Here is a 20,387-nt window from a genome sequence, read left to right as displayed (position 1 = left end):
CCTCCCCAACTGCCCCCGCAAACACACCCTTTCTTGGAAATATTGGAAGTGTTCCTGCCCTTCTCTCCACACCCCACCATTTGCACTTCCCTGGGGTGGAACAGTGACTTGGGAGCCAGGTAGGTGAGTGAAAATCAGGAAGGACCCTATTTTGTCCTTGAAGTCCTCTATGTGTGTCCTAATCCAATTTCACTAGTGATAAACCCATTCTTTTAAAAAGTCAGCATCTGGTTTCTGGTTTCTACTTCTCTATTAGTTCAGGATGCAGAGGCGTATGATTCGTTAGGCCCCGTAGTCCCTATACCTAACAGCTGGGACAGGTGGGTAGCTGTTTCCTGTCTGACCGCCCTTCACATCCTGCTCCCACCGCCCTCACTCCTGGTCCTGCCCCAGAAGGCCCTCCCTCCAGGCTGGCTTCTAACAACAGTAAGTAATTGTTAGGTACACTGGGGCCAAATCAGTTAACCCTTGCAGTAACTCCACAAAGTAGGTTTGTATTCCATCTGAGGCTCAGAGAGGTTAGATATCGTGCCCGAAGTCACACAGCTGGACAATCTCCTCATCTAAGCAACACTTTCAGGAGAAGGTTTGGAGAAGTCCTCAGGGCTTACTCTTCCCTCTCTGATAATATTCAGCCATCTCTCTTTGTCTGTCCGTCTGCCCGTCTATCAATTCATCCCCGCCACCATCAGATATTTATTGATTTCTAACTATGTGTCAAGCACTGTTTTAAGAACCTGGGATACAGCTGTGAACATGACCAAGTCCCTCACATCTTATGTTGCTTACGTTCTGGTAATAATAAGTAGCATTTTATTGAACACTTACTATATGCCAGAGACGGTTCCAAGCACTTGACATTCATTACTCATTTAATCCTCATAACAATCCTTTCAGAAGGTACTAATATAATTTGCTCATGGCGACAGCTGATAAGTGATAGAACTGGGATTGGATCCAAGGTAGTCTGGCTCCAGAGCCTATGATCTTAACCAGCACTTTCTCCTGCTCTGACTATAGCGACATTCTCCTGGAGGCCTTCCAGAAATAAGGCCCTGGCTTCTGAGTCTGATCCAAAGGAGAAAAGTTAATGGTGATAACGTCACAGCTATCTAACATTTGGGAGGCAAATGGAGGTCTGTTAGCAGGCTGAACCATCCACGGAGGACCAGCCCTACTTCTAAACACTTCTATCAACAGCCTGCCTTGGGCGGCTGCCACTGTCTGTCTCGGTGCCCACCTGTCTCTGGGGCTGGAATCCTGCTCTCAACAGCAGCCTGGAGAAATCATGTGTTTTGTATCTTGCCCCAGCTGCTGCTGCTCTTCTGTGCATCTGGGAACTCCGAGGGAAGCTCCGGGCCTCTCTCCACTAGGCAGTTCCCCTGGGAACTCATCTGTTGCTCCCTACCAACCAAGAAAGCAAATCTGATGCCAGATGTGGCCTCTTCAATTTTTTTCTACTCCAAGGGCCGGCCATGACCTCTTCATGGCATTTGTTTAGCATCAGGCTGTCTTTTCTTTCCTTTGTAATTAAAATTACAGGCAAATTTCAGCCAGAATGAACATTCTTGAATATCTAAGAATTACAGAGATTTCAGGGGGGAGAAAGCCTATTATCATCCAATAAGAGCCTTTAAAACACTCTGGTCTTAAACAGACTCTTTGGTCTGGGCTGGTGGCAACTTAAGACACTCCAAAGATCTCTTTTTAGACAACAAATACGAACTTATTTACCTTTTCATTTACAAAGGCGCCTGAGCATTTGTTTCTGAATTTCATCATCACCAAGGAGCTAATAATAGATAAGGGACCATACACCACTGCCTGGCCAGACTTGCAGATTTCCTTGGAATTAGCATACCACTCCATCATGAAAATATTCAAAGGTTAGAGTATTTTGTAAAAAGTCTGCAAAAGCAACTTACATTCTCAGAGAAGGCACATATAAAGAACAGTACATGGGAACCTTTGACTCACCAACTAGTGGAATGTCAGAGGTTGTAGGGACCTCGGAGACCACTTGGCCGAGCTCCCTGAGGCCAAGGGCAAAACAGAGACCCTCAGAATAAGGAGGTAATTTGTCCAAAGTCATACAGTAAGGGAAAAACTATGAATAGGCCTCGGGTCTCTTGCTATCCAGATAAACATGGAATTAAAAATTATTATTATTAGGTCTTTGATAATTTGTGAATTTATATCAACTCAGAAAGGACAATTTCAAATTTCATGAAAACACAAACTTCAGGTCCACACGCCTAGAACAAACGCTACTGAAAGAGAGGCCTGTAGCTGTAAGAACTCCCGGTGGTTGGCGTGAAGGGGAAGCAGCCAGGAACTGCAAGTGATGGTTTCCTGCATCTGAATTCTCACAGGTGGAGGAGCTCGTGCTCTTTCCCTCCCAGGCTGGCTGACGCAGGCCAGCCCCCATTTTTCACTTTTCTGAATGAACAGTGTGTTGACAGGAAACCCTGGGAACTCCCTGGGAAAACATGGGGCTTGGGCACTGAAATGTCTGGTATGGCTGCACTGCACCAACCCTGTGAAACTAGAGTTCCACGTGCCCCCCGTGCCCTCTGTGCCTCTGGCTTCCTCTTTCGGAAGCAGGCTCCTTTCTCCACCTAAGCCACGTCCTCAGGGCTCAGCCCAGAGCCTGGCATATATCAATACTTGGTGCCAGTAACTACTGTGGAAGAAGTGAATCTAGGTTGAAAAGTACCACCTCTGGTCTGGTACCCATGTCATACAGTTTCATTCTAGACGAAAGGACTCAGTAGATGCAATAGCTGATAGTTAGAAGGCCATCCCTATGCTTTCTTGGATAACGGCTTAAATAACCCCTTCCCAAGGTTACCATATATAAAGTCTTTAAAATGAAAGCCAGGACTTTGATAAAACTTCAGACAAGATGACTAGCAGAGGAAAGAGGTCCTGTGGAGTTGGAGGGGCAAGGTGGGTAGGAGCAGAAGAGAACGTTTCTAGGTCCTTCAAATCAGACCATGTCGGCAACCTCTGAAGTCTGTTTGCTCGCTACAGGCCTAAGAAAGAACAGTCAGGCCCTGGGCTCTTTGACTTGATTCTGGGATGGTCTTTAACTTACAGGGGGCTATCTACAGTTTGTCCCACTACAGAGCCGAGATACCTGGCATTACCAAAAACTGAATTATTAAAACATCTGTCCTCCATGGAATTAAGGGCTAAAGAATTCCCAATTCCTAATTAATCAAATGTTTTTTTCCTACAGGAATTCCCGAGTTAAAGTTTTTAAGATAGTTATGCACATAGCTATAAAAAGTAAGCATACTGAATAAATCCAGTACTATATTTGATTAAGTTTGGCTTTTGTTCAGTAGACCTCTCACTGATGACAGCTATCATTTATGGGAGCTTCCTCTGTGCTGCATACACTCTATTCATTGCTTTACGTGCATTTTCTTACTCATGCAAACCTATTTTTTGAACACCTACTATATGCTAGGCCCGGTTCTAGGCACTAGGAATAAAACCAGAAAAAAGTCCTTGTCCTCAAGGAATTTATATTGCAGTGAACAGTAATATTCATAACTTTAATTCTCATTACAACGCCACAGGGTAGGGGGGCTGTTGTTCTTTCTACTTTACAGACAAAGAAACTGAGGCAGACACAAAGTTGAAAAAGGCATCTCATACATTCTAACTAGTTACCACTTGAAACACAATGCCACTTCAACAAAAGTCAGCTCCTGATTTATTGGTTGGTACATCAGTAACTGTTTGTGAATTTCAAACTTTGTTCCCTAATTAATTGATTCCCTTATAATGGAAATACTCTCTCCAGGAGACATGCTTGTATTTTATTTTTGACACACATAGCCACACAGCATTGATTTATACTCACTGTAGAATAAATTGATGACGTGCTGGAGACCAAGGAGAGTGAGGAACCATGAACTGTTTAAAAAAAAGAAAAGAAAGAAAAGGTGAATTGCACAGTTGGCTACTTTGGAGCCGAAAAGGGGAAGGGAAGGAGAAACTCAGCATTAGAGGACATTACCAGGCTCGGAGCAACTTAACCTCACCTTGACCCAACCTTTCCTGGTTTGGTGACAGGTCAGTGTCAAGTAAGGAATAATTTTCTATGGGAGTCATTTCTCTATTACCACATTTTTTTTTTCTTACAACATTCTAAATACTACCCCTGCTCTAACTATCAAAATAACACATAATTACTAAGCTAAATGTTTCAAGTACAGAGAAATGTTAAGAAGCATTTTCACTGCCATAACCTGTGTGACTCATAATTCTATTACCCAGAGGCAACTTTTACCTGCTCTGTTCCAGCATATTTTATTCCTTTCTTTTTTCTAATGTATCCCCTTAGAGTTAAGATTGGGTTGCTAGCATCTGCCATTTGTATAAGCAAAAAGACGAGCTGATTATTTTGAGCATAGGAGGCTGGCTGTTGGCCATGGTAAATTCATTCTAGATGACCCTGTGGTAGAACATTGTTTAGAAAACATATCCACAGAAACATAGATTCTTCATTTGATTTCTATCATATCTACAAAGTGTCCTCTTTTCTGTTTGTGACTGGTACTTTGGGTACCATCCTTGTACCCTCCTCACCCCCTCCTGCCCCCAGCCGATGGAGACATTTTATTTTCTGTTTTCATGTAATTTAAACCGTGGTCTTTTCCAGGACTAGGTATTCTGGCTGACTTCTCTTCTTGGAAACCAGATTCTTTAATGACATTTTCTTAGTAATCTCTCAATAATTTGTTTGAAAGACAGAAATATGCCTGTTGAGACATCACAGACCTTCTAATGGGGCACAGCTTCCCTGACCAGGAGTGGAATGCTTCTACCCCACACTGCGCTCTCACCTGCGGTCTGAGAGTGGGAGGCTGGGGAGGAACTTTCCATGTGTACTAGACGGCTTTCACCTACCACCCAAGGAGTGAACTCAACTTGGATCAGCGGTTGGCAGAAGCTACCTGCCCACAGATATCCCAGCAACGGCTCAGCCGACCACTCCGGTGCCTCCACACCGTCTCCCCAGTAAAGCTTCCAACCTCCCATCCTTCATTTAGGTGCTCCTATCGCACTCTGAATCCTGCACGGCTCTCTCAAGCATGGCCTGCGTGGTACTCTGCCGTCTCAGAGTCTCTGCCCGTTCAGTTCCTTTGGTTTAGGAAGTTTCCCATTCCTGCCCATCCAAATCACCAGGATCGGCTCAAAGAGCATCTTCTCCTGGAGCCCTATCTCGTTTCCCCGACAGCCACCAGGATGGGCTTCCTCCCTCCTCTAACCCACACAGCTCTTGGCTTGTGTTTCTGGTCATCCTTTCTCTTAGACAGTGCCAATTGCTCTGAGGCTATCTCTACACCACCACTCAGATCCACCCTCTTCAGCAATGCCCGAGGTCCTAGATCTTTTCCTCCTTTCTTTCTCCATCCATGACTCATCTGGCCCATGCCCGTAAAAGATCCGTTTAAGGTGTTAACGGCCAATAATGGCTTTCAGTGTTAATATGTCCACACATTAACAGACAGGCCTCTCATGCCCCAGCCTAGGGGCCTAACGGTCCAAAGGGGTAAGTTACTTTAGCCCCAAGACACAGACACTAGGGGGGAAATTATGCTGGAGGCCAAGCTGAGGGAAGAGAGGTGAAAGCCATCCTTCAACCACACCGCCCTGGCAGACGCCCGCTCCAGAGGCCTGCGCAGGGCTGCTGCGTGGCCTTGGGCTGCTGAAAAACGGAGGTTTGTCTCTTCTATTTCTCTACCTCATACACATGAATTCACTGATACTGCCTTCAGCGATACCTCAGGGCAAGCTTGGGGCCGCAGGCAGAGAGGAGCACAGGCTTCGGGCGGAGGTAATTATTTCCCTCTGTAATTAATTCCTCTCACTTGTAAATAGCAACAGCAAGGCTGTGGTCCAAAGAAAGAGTCCTTGCTTTCCAGATCAACCCAAAGCTGAATATGGCTGCCTGAACCACTGCAGTTGGCCCTCCTTCAAGAAAACTGAGCCAAGGCAGAGCCTGGGTTAGGTGGCTGGGGTACTTTTGGACGACAGAATGCTTATGAGACGTACAAAGCCAGAGCAGCAAAAGCATGCTCTGCAGCTTCCTCCCTATACCTGTACCTCCAAAACTTTGAAGATACAAGGAACCACAGAGAATACCTAGGCCTTCTCTGCCACTGACTAATCTGAAACCCAGAGAGGTTAAACAACCTGCCTAAGGTCCTACAGCATTCAGGAACAGAATCTGCAGACCAGAAATCTGGAGATGGCTTTGCCCTTGACTGACCTTGTTTACTGGTATCTGAGGGTTTTTTTGTTTTTGGTAAAGCTTTTTGGTATATTTAGAATGGTTTCCTAAACCCCTCATTCAATCTACACAGGCATAATCTGGGACCAAATAAGCAAAAAGTGCATGTTTGAGAAGAATTAGAAGGCACAGGTAGGGGTGAAATCACAAGATGGAATTAGACAACCGGGCATATTCCAGCCAATAAAGCAAACAAATGCCTCTGTTGTCACACTTGGGCACCATATATATATATACACACATATATCTACGTCTATAGATACAGACGTAGATATATGTATATATTCAGCTTCATACTAATCAAAGCACTTCCTCATACTACTGTTTGAAGTGATCCTCATCATCATAGAGAATTTGTCGGTAATATTCCCAGACAGGGCAGGAATTTCTATCCCTAATGAACACAGGAGTAAATTTAGGTCCAGAGAGGCTAAGCCATGTGGTCAAGCACACACAGCTGGTCAGGAGCAGAGAGAGAAAGTGAGTCTGGGTATTGCACTCTAGTTCTCGCTCTGTCACTGGGGGCTATGGAAGGAAGGAGTCGGTGAGAATGAGATGCAGTTCTGATGGCTAATGGGCTGCCCTCTCAACCAGCGAAGGAAGCATAACTGAAAACGGAGACCACACTGATGAAGGTTCAGGGTTTGCTTCAGACACGTAAGAAAGCCCAGCTGTGGCCAAGGAAGAGATAAGTGTAAGGCAGGATTGAGTAGAACACAGAGGGCTGAGAATCAGGAGTTTAGGACATAGTTCTGGCTGCAAAAAGTCCCCAGGTCACTTCCTCTGTTCAACATTGCCATAAACAAAATGGGGTTGAAATGGCCCATGGGGAGAAGGATAAAACAAAACATGACAACTATAACAATAGCTACCATTGACTGAGTACTTACTATAAACCCCTTTCAAAGTCATTCTGCTAAATGCCTTCCAGGATTTATCTCACCTAATCTTCACTTCAATCCTCTGAAGTAGGTACAGTTATACTTATTTTCCACATTCTAATGAACAGGAAATAGGCTGAACAGGGTCAAGTCCCTTACTCAAAGTCACCTTGCTAACAGTGGAGGTGCCAGGACTTGAATCCAAGTGTAACTCTGGGGCTAGAAACACAGGAGAGCTGCAACACAAGATTTATTTACTAATAAGCTGCTCCGTTTCTGTGGGTTCCATATGAACTGATTTAGACTGTACCAGTTCTTAGGGATGACTGGTAAAGTCCCTGGATTTTTTTTTTCTCCAAAGACATTCATTTGAAAAGTGCCTCAAGCATCTCCCTAAAGTGCACTATTAAAGTTGACTTGAAGATTGCATAATGCATCTGATGGAAATTAATTTACCTGAAATAACCTTGAAAGGTTGCACCTGGGCCATGCCTGTACCTCATCTACATACTTATGACTTCCATTTCCTTCAAAATGGAAAGTGCTAATTAAATCCCACAAAAACCTCACTCAAGTACTTGTGCTAATTCTTCCTAAATTTCTTTCTGCTTTCTGGCATATGATATACCTCACTGCCTCTTATCAATATAAGGAGGTTCTATTCGGTCCAAACATGAGATGTGAATTTTTTCCCAACTGTTTCTGCAGTACCAGGAGTTTATACATTCAAGAGGGGAAAAAAAAAAGTCATCCCCCAATGGAATTAAAAACACCTAATTGCACAAGCCCTATTTTGTTTTGGTAATGTAATAGCCTTGGAAGAAATAAAATCAATCTGATGCCAAATTTCCCAAAAGATGAAGATGTTACATGTTTCTTAGTATACTGACAGCAGTCTCTACCCCTTCTCCCCAAATTAGATTTTACCTCTGCGCTTCACTTCCACATCACCATGAATCATCAGGGTTTACAAAAGTCTAGACACTGCTTGTGGGCAAGCCCTTTTTATCAATGTCACTTTGACATCCCAGATATTCCACAGTTGTGCTGCCTGACGGCTTGATTCCAGATGGAATAAAAAATACCCATCTGATGATGATACTGTAATGGTCCTGGACCTTTATGAGGTCAAGTGTGCTTGTTTGGACAAGTTGCAGCACTGAACACGGTTCACTCAGGTACACACGGGACAGAGCAGATGAACAGGGCACAGGGCACTCTCCATTCACGAGTCATTATCAGGAGGGCTGGGAAATGCTTTGTGGCCATGCTTGGTTCGCCCACTGATCAGAAAAATGTTAAAGACAAACTGCCTACTCCTTCACCTTACGGTCAACGTACCCTCCACGATTACTACTGATTTCTAGCTCTTAAATCCAGCAAAACGCTCTCAGTAACTCAGGCTCTGCCCCTCCTTAATCCTCTGTCCCAGTGGGTTCCCACAGACGAGTGTCTGCTCACTGGACGCAAATGATACATAAATCAGAGTGGAGAGAATTAAGGAAGATTAACCAGGGGGCAACTGCTCTGTAACTAAACTCTTTACAACTTTTGTTAAAAAGAACACTGGGCAGGGCAGAAGCTGACATCTTGCATCTCTCTCCCTCTTGACTTGTTTAGGGGTTTCCTCGACAGTCACAAGTTTATTTGTTCTTTCCTACCAGGAGGATGCTGGGCATATTTCCCCATTCTCACAGGGGCTAGGAGCAGAGGGAAGTGCCTGTGCCTCCCCTCCCCACCCCCATTCTGTTCTGTCCCTGGCAGAAAAGGCACAACTAGGGCTATGGCCCTCCGCCTGGGCTCCATTTGCTCCAAGAGTCCCCCCTCCTCTGGCTGGGGACTTCCAGCTGCCAGGACATCAATGCTGAAGCTCAGTTTTCAGGCTGTAACAGGTACTAACATTACTGGATTAACATTTATATATATTATCTCATTTAATTCTCATAATTCCATGAGCCTGGTACTCCTACTTCATCAGTGAAAATACAAAGGCACAGAGAAGTGAAGTTAACTTGCCCAAGATCATATACCTAAGAAGTAGTGGAGTTGGAGTTCAAACCCTGGTATTATAATCTCATATTCTTAACCGCTCGTCACTGGTACTGACACCAATGTCTTATCATCCCCATCTCTGGGAAGCTTTTGCGGGTGGGGGTGATGTGCCTTCCCAACATTTTGACTGTTTGCTCCCCTAACTCACACTTTGACTGAAGTAGGAAAGAGAAATGAACTGAGTTAGGAAGATGGCTGATGAAGATGCCCACTGTAGTTTTCACCCCAAATTCTGATTAAAATGAACAAAACATAAAAATCCAACACCAAATATTCCCAATTAGCAAGCAAAGAAGGAAAAGGGCAAAACTGAAAGCAACAAACTTAAAAAAACTGGTGCTTGAGAAAAGAAATAGAAAATTCTGGAGCGAAGGGGGGAGGCGCGGCTGCCGACAGCCCCCCAAAGCCATACGGGTATGTTGGCACAGGGAAACGAACTCTCCAGTAACTGGCATTGCCAAGATGGTGTGCCAGCGGCTGAGCCTCACAATGGAGGTGCATGCCAAGAAGCTAGGGCCCAAGTCCACGGGAGAGAAGCCTGGAGCGGAACTCGGTCAACTCCAGGGTTCACCCGTGTTTTGTCTTCCCTACAATCCTGCGAGGTTAATTACGAGTCAGACCCTACCATGCAGAGTTCCCCAGCCCCGCGCCCCACAGTAAGTGGCGAGCTGGAAACTTGTACGGGTGGACTCTTAGGTCAACGAAGTGAACTCGGTATAGAGGACTGTTAACCGCTCTGCACAGCGTGAGAGAGGGTGAATCTCCTTGCTTCTTACCTTCTTCAAACCCATCCCGGAATGAGCCTGAGCGGCTCATGGTTCTGCTTTTCTCGTCCAGGGACATGGAGCTGTTCCGGAAGCGGCTGTCCGTGTACGGGTCGTACTGCCCGTCGGCATTGGAGAGGCTGTGGGTCCTCAGCATGGTCGGGTTGGACAAGCTCATCTGGGTGACAGTGGTGGGACTCGCTGGAAGGAAAGGAGTCAGTCAAAGGGTTGGAGATTCACGTCCCGGTTCAGATCCTGAAGGGGGACGAAGAGGAGGCTGCTTATGACCAGCCAACCCCGTCCCTGTCAACTTCTCTCCCTCGTCTATTCTCTCAAAGGTGGTCACACCAGCATCTGAGTAACACACTTACAGCTAAAAATAAGGGAGGAAAGGTGGGTCAGTTCCAAAGCGAGGCTCTGGGCCTCAGCTTTCCAACTTGGCACATTCAGACAAGCTAGTGTCACCTTCCAGGCATGAGTTAATTACTTTCTGGGCTCATCTGGAACAATTCTCCCTAAAGCCAAAAGCCCAAAATAGTCCAGCTGGGCTTTTGATCAGATGGGAAGCATTTGTGCATGACAAGAAACTCTTGCCTCAAAGAGTTACAGCCAGGAGAGAACAATATGAGCACAGGTCTCACCGTCTCAGATGGGGAGGATTTCATAACGGTGCCTGCAGAGCTTCAGTGCAAAGGGCGTGCGTCTACCTTAGCCGAAACTGGCTTTCTTATTAAAATTCTGTGCATTTCAGTCACGTAAAATCATTCACAAGTATGCATTCGGTTCACTAACAATGAAGAGTTAACCCTTACTTGATTAGAAGTCCTTAAAGATTGAGTTTATTATTCACAGTAATCAGAAAAGGCTGCCTCTCTAAAGAACGAGATGAGACTGGAAAAAATATTTCCCTCTCTTTCCGTCTTGGAAGGCTCAGCTCTCACATCCTGCCACCTTCGTGTAACCTTTCCCAGTCATTTCAGCCAGGACTGTTCTTTCCTTTTTCTAACTGTGTATGCTTGCTATCGGATCATATGCAGTTTTTACATGGATTCGTACAAAGCTTTGGACTGTTCTCTTTTACCTATCTGTGAGTCTGTGTGAGTGTTTGTCTCTCTAAAAAAAGCATCCGTTGACATGTCAGCAGGGTTACAAATTCTTTTCCTTTCCTCACTGTGCCAGTCAAAGCATGATGTCACCGGTAGGCATTTCCAAGAATATCTGCTCAGTCAAAACCTGATCTTTATTTCCGGTTTAATAAAGCAATGAGGATGACCAAACATGGGATACGCTATAAAACCTACATCTTCAGAGGTCTTAGAATACATTCTTCTCATTCCACGGATGGTTTGCTCTTTGCTATAACCCCACCTATATCAACCATGTAGAGAAAATTACTGATAGAGAACCAAAACACATTTTTCTTTTCTTCTGCTATCAATTACCTATAATCAAACTACACTGCTGAGGGCTGATCAGATACTGAGAGTGATGTGACCACATGTCTCTTTCAAAATGCAAGATAACCTCTGCCCTAAGGCGCTGATCAACACAGTTAATGCCAAGTAGCTACTCACCAAGCTGAGAAAAGTTGAATCTTGTTCCGGAGGGAGAAGTTACACTGGAGCCAGAGGAGAAAGGAGAGTTGGCGGCAGTGTCCTGCAGGCCTCCTGCAGAGTGGGACCGTAACCATTCTTTTGCGTCTTCTTGTGTGCGAAGCTGGGAGGTGGGGGTGTACCTGGACAGACAGAAAGCAGGCTGGGATTAACTACGAACAGCGCTTATGAAAATGAGCTCTCTGGAGCTGACGATAAACATATAAAAAGAAAATATACATCCAAAGATGACGTTTGAAAAATCAGATCGCTACACATTCCCGAAACTCACAAAGTTTCTCAAAACCTTTTTTGCCACTTGGCTGTCTTTGGGGGAAAACTGCAATTCCTTTCAGTTTTGAGGGAACTACATAAAGGGAACAAGATGGGTAAACGCTCAAAAGAGCCGTCCCTGGGCGTATCTGTAACATGTTGATTCATGACGGTGTCATTTCAAAGCCTCCACCTTGACAGGACTGAAGCAACAAAACAAGCTGCTGTCAGAGCTCTGAGGAAGTTTTAATTAGATAGCTCATGGCACCTGCATTCTGGAGCGCAAGTAAGTGGCCATGAATCACAGAGTATCAGAAACCAGACACGTACAGGAAGGTATGAGGAGACCGACGCTGACAGTAGTTACTAGAATCTGGCAGAAACCAGTCTTCACAAAAGGAACCCCAAATCACTGGGTCTCACACAGGGGAGGGTCTTCAGAAGTCACGTGGTCCACCTCATCATTAATTCTGAAACGTATTTGGTAATGATTTATTGAACGTCTCCAACGTGCCAGGTGCCTTCATAGACATTATCTTACTGAAGCCTCGGATTCTCCCAGCAACACGGATGCTATTATTCCTGTTTTACATTCAGGGAAGGTGACGGCCTGCCTTGAATCACGTGCCGAGATTTCAATCCATATTTGTCTGATTCCCAAATCCATTATGGATGCTGCCTGTGGGCTCTTCTCATTATGCCCACAGGCAGCATCTCGAATGTCTAAAGTGCCCCAGTGGCCAGAGTACTTTGGACTTATAAACAGATGACCCTGGGGTTACTACTGATTACGTAAATAGAGGGCTCCTCTTGACTTAGGACAAGGAGTTGTCAGTGTGTTGGTATGGGATGTGTGTGTGTATGGAGTGGGTGAGCTAGAAAGGGAATCACAGTGAGAGGGAACATAAACACGATTCTTCCTTAATGTTTTTACTATAGTTGGACTTTCTAGGTCCCATCAATTGCCTGAGGATTCCCTGTCACTTACCTCTATTCTGAATTTTTTTAAAAACAGATTTTAAAAGCCAGAGCTACATAATTTTCACAGAATAGATCTGCTCCAGAAATATACACGTTAGCATTACGAAATGCTGATGTTCGAAGACGTGAGCTTCCTCTGGGAGCGACGCTGGGGCATCAAGGTCAAACTCACGTGAAGAGTGGATATGATTTAAGCATTAGCCTGAGTGCCGACAAGCATGATGAAAACTGTTAAGTACAAAAGGCCTTGCCAACTCCCCCCTCGAAGGCCACCGTGCTGAACTTCCTCCCTCGGGAGGTCTGTTGGGGGCTTTTTCAATACTTTTATTCTTAGATTTTTAGATTTGGCCTTACTCGGAACTCCTGTTGAAAGGAAGCATTGATACCTACCTCCCATTACTGGTCAAAACGCTCTCAGCCTTAAGAACTGTTGGTTATTAACTACAGACATACATGACAGCAACGAAACATTTCATTCCAAGTCCCATGTTTTGCGAAAGCACTTACTGCTCGGTGCAGGGTGAAGCCGATGCTACAGAGAACAAGGTGTTTAGAGAGCGGAAGAAATGACAGCTGTAACCGTGTGACATTAAGGTCACGGGGCAGGCGTTAGGACTGAAGTTCTTCTGGTTGGCAAAGTGAGGTGGATGGCGTGAGCAATGGTGACTTATAGCATCTTGTTTCACCAGGACCAGCGCCAAAAACGAGCCATCACTTACAGTGAACGAAAGGACATTCGCTCTTGGAAAGAAAGTCTTTACTTTCTTTACATCAAAAAAATGAACACACCCATGTCTTGCTGGGCATTGAAAATTGACCCGATTTTCCATTAGAATATTCAGACAAGTGCAAAGCGCCCGTCCTTAGCAACTTTCTATGGGCCAGAAAGTTAAAAATCTTCAAATTGGGCAGGGGTGGGGGGGGGGGGAATATTTCTCTCCTTTGCTCTGTGTCCTGGTTGACAAATCAACATGCTACAAGTCATATCCTTTCTCTTGGAAGACAGCCCGTGAATGGAATGGTCATGGCGAAGTGATCCGCGATTAAACCCACTGGCCCCAGAAGTAGCGGTAACTGCTCTCCGGGCTTGCTCAGGGTTGGTTGTCATGAGATGGTTTGACCACAGTGAGCCTGAAAGAGCACAGCCTCTGCTCAAGCAAAGAAGCCGACACATGGAGAGATGAGAACGAGAGGGTGGCGAGGGGAGCCATCATCCAAAGGGTCCTGCTGCGGAGGCCAAAGCGGGGACCCCCAGCCCAGCCCGAGCCCCACCAGCCATGGGAGAGCCACACAGCCAAGCCCCAGAGCCACACCAGATGGCATGGATGCAAGGAGAAAACACAGATACCTGAGTCCTTTTTTAGGCAAAGTGTTCCTATCAAGGTGCGGGTCACTGTAGGAAAGTTAAAACAAACATAAGAACCTCAGAGAAGCACAGGGAAAGCAGGCCATATGAGGGGGGAAAGGCTAAGGAGGAGCCAAGAGACCCGGAGGAAGAGACTCACTTCACCAGGGAGTGGTCCTCTGCATGCAACACATCCACAGCCACGGGAACAGAGGAAACCCAGGCCTGCGTTCACACCCAGCATCCTCCAACCCCGTCCCCAGGAGGCCTGAGCCACTCGGCCCCAACTGCTCCTCCTTTTCCGCGGGTTCAAAGCCAAACTCAGGAGCTGCCCCCATCTGGAAGCAGAGCCCATGCCTTCCGTGGCAGACAGAGATGCCAGGCTCCCCGCACCCCTAACCACTCTGGCCCACCACCAAATGCCACTGGCGATGACTTCAAGTGAGAGAAGGGACTTGCTGGAGAGTTTCAAGAGGCCAGCAGTCTGCATATTTGGAATTCATCTGTAACAAGTGAATTCCAGGTCCCTCTCAGTTTTCGAGGCTCTCATTGGGCGTAGCTAGGAGCTGAGCCCTGGGCAGAGTTGGGGCATGTTACGACCTGCTGGCTGATAAAGTCACAGCATTTGGATTTCCAAAGAGCTAGGTTTAAAGGCTTGGTCTATGAGTCTGACAAAAGCAACGTTTTCACTGTTAATGGGGTGAAGAGGGTTTTCATTAATTTTTTTTCCCCCTAGCATGAAACAACATCTGCTCGTTATGTTTGGCCAAGCCATGGCTTCCCCACAAACTCAAGGTCAAGGTCCATCTCTGAGGCCCACCCTCAGGGCATCTGGGGGCCAGCAACACTCCACATAGTCTTCTTACTGTTACAGAAAACGGGCACACAGAACACAACAGCCTGCGAGACACAGAGCCAAACTGCAGCAAAGGCCTTTGAGAGGGCAAACAGCCAGCTGCGTTGGGGAGCAGGGGTGGGGGAGACAAAGGTGCGGGCCGCAGAGCCGCGTGGTGGGCGGTAGGTCACTTCTGGGCTTGGAGGGGGAGGGGAGAGAGGAGAAAGGGCAGGAAACTGGGAAGCAGGAGCATGCCACGGGGAGGCTGAGATGCCAGTGAGAGCTTCTGCCGCCCCTCGCCAGGTGGCAGGTTTGAGGTTCCTTCCCAAGCTGGGAGAGGAGGGGCCCGCCCCGCTCCACCTCTTCCTGAGCTTTGTGGGCAGCAGAACAGACCCTCACAGGCATGTCTGGGGGGTCACAGAGCACACCGGGGCCACGAACACAAGCGGAAGCCGCAAGCCAACAGCCTCACACAAGACATCTGGCTTGACACAGGGGGGCAGAGGAAGCTAGAGGCTCGGTGGCGTCCCCGGCCTACAACGTCATTACCTGTCCTGTTTCCTGGGCAGAGTACTTCTGCAGAACTTAGGGCTAGCGGCAGGGGAAGAGAGAGGGCTAGAAGGCCAGGCAGGTGGAAAACAAGAGAAGGAGCATTAGATTGGGAGGAGGGGGTGGGGTTATTATACGCAACAACTAGAACATTCGTCTCATTTCCAGTGCCGATACTGCCTTTCTTCTCCATGTGGAGAAAATGGACATGTATCACTACGGCAGTGAGATTCAGAGCTTTGAGGACAATTCTGGTTTCTTGATTTCCTATCACTCTGGCCTGCGGCCCTTCAAGTAGGAGGGTGTCTGCCCCGAGGACCAGCATATGGACTCAGCTGCTTAAGGAACACCCCACCACACGCTCTGCGGCTACAGCTTGGACCTGCTTGGACCACACAATTACAAGGGGCAGGGAAAGAGGCAGTTGATGAACAAACAATAAAATGGAAGGACTTCGAAGGCAGAATGCCCTTTCAAAAGGCAGCATGAAATCTGCCCCCAAGAGACTTCCAGCAGCTCCATGCATTGAGAAAAACCACAGTGAAAAAGTTAACAGGAAGCAGAGCCTGGCTTAATCCATCCCAAACTGGCTTCCCTCTGGAGAGACGATCAGAAAGAGAGAAATCTCCCAGCAAAGGTGAGTTAACACTTGGGCTTCCTGACATAATCTCTGGACTCTTGGAAGGGCGTCTTTCGGGGAGATAAAGGCAGCCAAACGCGCAGCACCAACCTTTCCGACAGTGTGGTCTTCACACTGTTGGTTCTGACAAAGGGGGTCAGGGCGTCATCCTTAGAGGCGGCAATGAGGCCGGTGGAGGAGTTGTGACTCAGCGCCCCTCCGCTGCCCAGGGAGATGTCAATGGACTCGCAGCTGGTGTGGAGGCTGCTGACCGACTGGAAGCCCAGGCCGTCCTTGCTAACGGCCGAGGAGCTGCTGGCGTGGGTGCCCCACGTGAGGCTGTTGGAGGGGCCCGAGTGGGCGGAGCCGGGGCTGGAGGCCAGGGGGGACTGGGTGCTGTCTGCGTTCTTACTGTAGAGAGGGCTGCTGCCGCCGCTGCTCAGGACGCCGCTGCCCGAGGGGGACTCTAAGTTACCTTGCTGGCTCAGGGTGGCATGAGGGTTGGAGATGACCACCGAGTTTTTCATGTTTTCGGCTGTGGCGATGGGCACTTGCTTGGTAGGCTTCCCACCAAAGAGTCTGCGAAGAGACAAAGGGTTGCACGGGTTGAACACCCAAAGCCCAGGGGCGCCGGCCCATCAGAGGAGGGCGGGGCACGGGAGCTAGTGAGAGTCCCTGGGGAGGGAGGCGCGGTCCTTTCTACGGCTCAGGGCGCTCCCCTGGGAAAGGCTGCCACACACAGCGGGCCAGGGCACTGGTGGAGCAAAGGCTCCACCTTCAAGTTCCAGGCTGCTGCTGAGACCCTGGATCTACCTGAGCCAAAGGGAGACGGGGAGTAATTTTCTACCGGCCTATCCCTCGCTGGTCCAACATCTTGCTTTCCTTTCTTTCCATAAATAGAGTAACTAGAAAACTGCCCTTGCCCAGGAAACATCTCAAGGGAAAAGAGCTGCCTTAATCACCTTTGTATCCATGACCCCAGGCACAAAGCAGGCACTCCGTTTATGACAGTTCAGCTCCAAATGATTTGGTTTCTTTGATCTCTAAGCAAACATGTAGAATCAAGAACAGGAGGCTAGATCTGGAGGCGGCCTGGGCAATGTATCCTCTCAGATGTATTCTCACATGAAAGCCCAGCCTGAAAGATGTGTCTTTTAGGGCCAGAGAGCTAGTACTGTCCAGTGATACACACAAACCCTGTGGGGTTCACAAGATGTTCGACCAGACACGCTGGATGTGAACCATGCCTCTGTGATAGACACACAGAAATGCCATTGCACGTCATCTCCCCCACTGCTCATGACCACAAATGTGCTGTCAGAACGCAGGGAATGGCACAGACACTCCCCTTTTCCGTTGGCAGAGGGTTCTCTGCTAGGATGGAGGAACTGTCTTAAAGTCAAAGGACAGTACATGCTCTAGAAATGTAACGGCTTTATTCTATCCACTAAAACTGTCATGGAACAGGTATCTCCGAAAAGAGACGATACTACTACATACTATGAGAGGCAGGTTGCCCTTCACCCAGCTAGTCAAAGTGGTGTGAGTTTGACCTCCGACCTCTCCAAACAGTTGTTACAAATCCCAATTGTTGTAAAAATCAATAAACACATAATCAACCCTCACTACAATGTCTGGTGACAGAAGAGGAACACTTTTTGCCTGGTGACAGAGAAAGAACTATCTTGTTGCAGAACCTTGGCTTTAGAGTGCTTACATACTTCCAGTGTCAGGGACCTCACTACTTTATACTCCAAAGGCTAACTGGCTACATTGCCAAGCACTTCCAATTGTTACAAAACCAAAATCTAACCCACCTTCTTCCAACTTTTATGCCTTGCTCCTAATCCTGCTCTGTGTAACTACACAGAAAAAGCCCAATCTTTTGTCTGTTAGTCCTTCAAACCATTTGAAGAGAGCTATCACACTTCACCTAAGACTCCTCTTCTTCATACTAATGCACAACGAGAGTATTCAGAACACCTTAACAATTTAGGAAAGATGTAACTGCTAGGAATGGGCTGAAAGGTGCTCAATTCACAGCCTAAGAAGCTGCATGCATTTTCAAGTATTCTATTACACTAGCCTAAGGGTCTAGTAAAATGCTTTTGTAGTTACTAAAGGAAATCTATAATACCAAAGAGTGAATATTACATATAATACTGGAGGCAAGAAGCAGAGAAAATTTTCATTTACAAGGCAACCTGTTAAAACAACAAAGAGCAGCCCAATAGGACTTTTCCCTGAAAAAATAATCATTACTGAAATTCTAATAATCAAGTCTAGACAAAGAACAGTGAACTGCTGCATTATACCTTTCATGTGGAATGCTTCTTCTGAAGGCTTTGCAAACATTCCCATTCATCCCCAAATATGTACATGTGCACATAATTTTTATTTTTTCACTGCTAAGTTTTCTATCCTTGGACTTACTCTTTCTTATGACAAGAAATTTCCTGAAAAGATAGGATGAACTCTGCTCTATGCAGCTGCAGTTTTAAAGTGGTCCAGTGGATATTATAATGAGATACTATGGAGAGGCAAAAGTTGTATAAATTTGAAAGGAAACTGTTTTTAAAAAGTGAATGATCAATTTTAAGGTACAAATTTCCACCCGTTGTGGAAATGCAGGAAAATGCCTTTTTCAGGTAATAGGAAATCAAATTCTCTTTTTCAGAAACGCTTCTGCTTTGTTTTTTCTTTCTTTGTTTTTTTTTTTAAAGGAAGCTAAAATTTCAGGCACTAATTTGGAATTATGCATGCAGTATAAAAAAGTATGTGGGGGATATTGGACTATTTGGGGAAAAGGTCTGGCCATTATGCCACTGTCTGGCATAATGATGAGGAATCTGAGCCACAGATTAAAATCAAAACTGCTTCCCTTGAGCTCCCCATCCAGATCTAAGGGAGTATTAGGATCTCATCTTCGATGGTAGCTAACTTTTATTGAGTACTTACTATGGGCCAGATGTAGCTACAGAGAGATTAATGGACACAAGAACCCCTAGGTAGGTATCATCATCCCCATTTTACAGATGAGGAAACGGAGGCAGAAGTATTAAGAGAGGTTACATGGTGGCTAATTAAGGTGGACCTAGGATTCAAACCCAGGATGATTGATTCCAGAGGCTTATGTTTTTCATGCCAACATGGGAAAATAATCAGTTGACTGCAGAATTGCTGGCAGCATCCGACCAAACAGCTTTACCCAAGGACTGAAGTGGAGAAAACCAGAGGTGGCTTCAGCTAAGAAAACAGGAAGTTATTAATCCAGGATGCCACTCCACGTATTCCAGTTCCGCTCGGCGCCATTTACCCACTTACCTGCGGAGCGTGGGAGAGGCCACATCAGGGTACTTGGCCCCTGGCTGGAGAGTGGCCTGAGCCGCACTAGACACAGGCTGGGCTGCCGGGTTCACCTTCACTGAGTTACAGGAAGCCACGCTCTCGTTGTCGGATGAGATGCCTTTCTCCTTATCGGTCTGGTTGACCAGACCTGGCAGAGAGCTGCCCAGGGCTGTCTTGGAAGGCTCCCTCAGCTTGGGCACCGGCAGGCCTGCTGACTTGCTACTGATGTTGGAATCTATGCTGCTGGTACTAGACCTGTTCCCAGCCCCATTCCGGCTGGTGGATTTACTGGGCCTTGGCAGACTCCGGTACTGTAAATTTGTCCGGGAGCTGAGAGACAGATACCCGTCATCCTGATTCTGAGCCCCATCCATGCTTGTCTTCCGACCGGTGGACCGACCGACAAGTGCGGACGACTTTGGGATTTTGCCCAGCGTGGCTGACCTGCTGGTGACAGTGGCCCCACTGGCTGTGATCATGGCCAAACCAGCGGCAGAGCCACTCTGCTTCTTGAACCCAAAGCTGTTGGCATTGGCAGTGGCCGTCCTGGAGCTGCCAGGGAGGGGTTTCTTGGATTCATCACCGCTGCTGCGGCCAGCATCTGACGGGGAGCGCTTCACCTGGGAGGCTTTGGGAGACAGCCTTCCTTTCTCAGACACCTTTGCATCATCTGTTTTTCCTAAGAGAGAAATCAGAAAGGTTAGCCTGCACACCAAGAAGCCAGCTCCGCCAGCTCAGACTGTTTAAAATTCTCCCCTCCTCCAAAGAACTAGTTCGCTTTCTCTTGGGGGAAAGCAATCCCCTTGGGAGACAGAGGAAAGAGCTTTTTATAAAGATA

General features: G+C 46.9%; 1 protein-coding gene across 14 annotated transcripts in view; it reads right to left on the bottom strand.

Annotated features, from left to right (window-relative positions):
* NAV2 (neuron navigator 2) overlaps positions 1–20,387 on the bottom strand; it is a 761,975-nt gene that overhangs the window by 59,605 nt on the left and 681,983 nt on the right. For 10 of the 14 annotated variants that reach the window (XR_014267924.1, XR_014267925.1, XR_014267926.1 and 7 more), the window contains 7 exons: positions 19,526–20,228; positions 16,313–16,780; positions 15,583–15,648; positions 14,202–14,246; positions 11,582–11,742; positions 10,020–10,208; positions 3,875–3,927 (listed from right to left, as the gene is read on the bottom strand). Coding sequence is in view for 4 of the 14 variants with exons in the window: in XM_082476565.1 (XP_082332691.1) it covers positions 3,875–3,927; positions 10,020–10,208; positions 11,582–11,742; positions 14,202–14,246; positions 15,583–15,648; positions 16,313–16,780; positions 19,526–20,228 (1,685 nt within the window). In the remaining 10 variants the exon portion in view is untranslated. The remainder of the gene's footprint in view (positions 1–3,874; positions 3,928–10,019; positions 10,209–11,581; positions 11,743–14,201; positions 14,247–15,582; positions 15,649–16,312; positions 16,781–19,525; positions 20,229–20,387) is intronic. The other 4 variants (XR_014267928.1, XM_082476567.1, XR_014267929.1 and 1 more) reach the window with 3 other exon arrangements.

The sequence above is a fragment of the Balaenoptera physalus genome (genome assembly GCF_965194825.1).
Source record: "Balaenoptera physalus genome assembly, chromosome: 10".
NCBI lineage: Eukaryota > Metazoa > Chordata > Mammalia > Artiodactyla > Balaenopteridae > Balaenoptera > Balaenoptera physalus.
The sequence above is the reverse complement of the archived record's forward strand: the minus strand, read 5'-3'. Positions and strand labels throughout refer to the sequence as shown.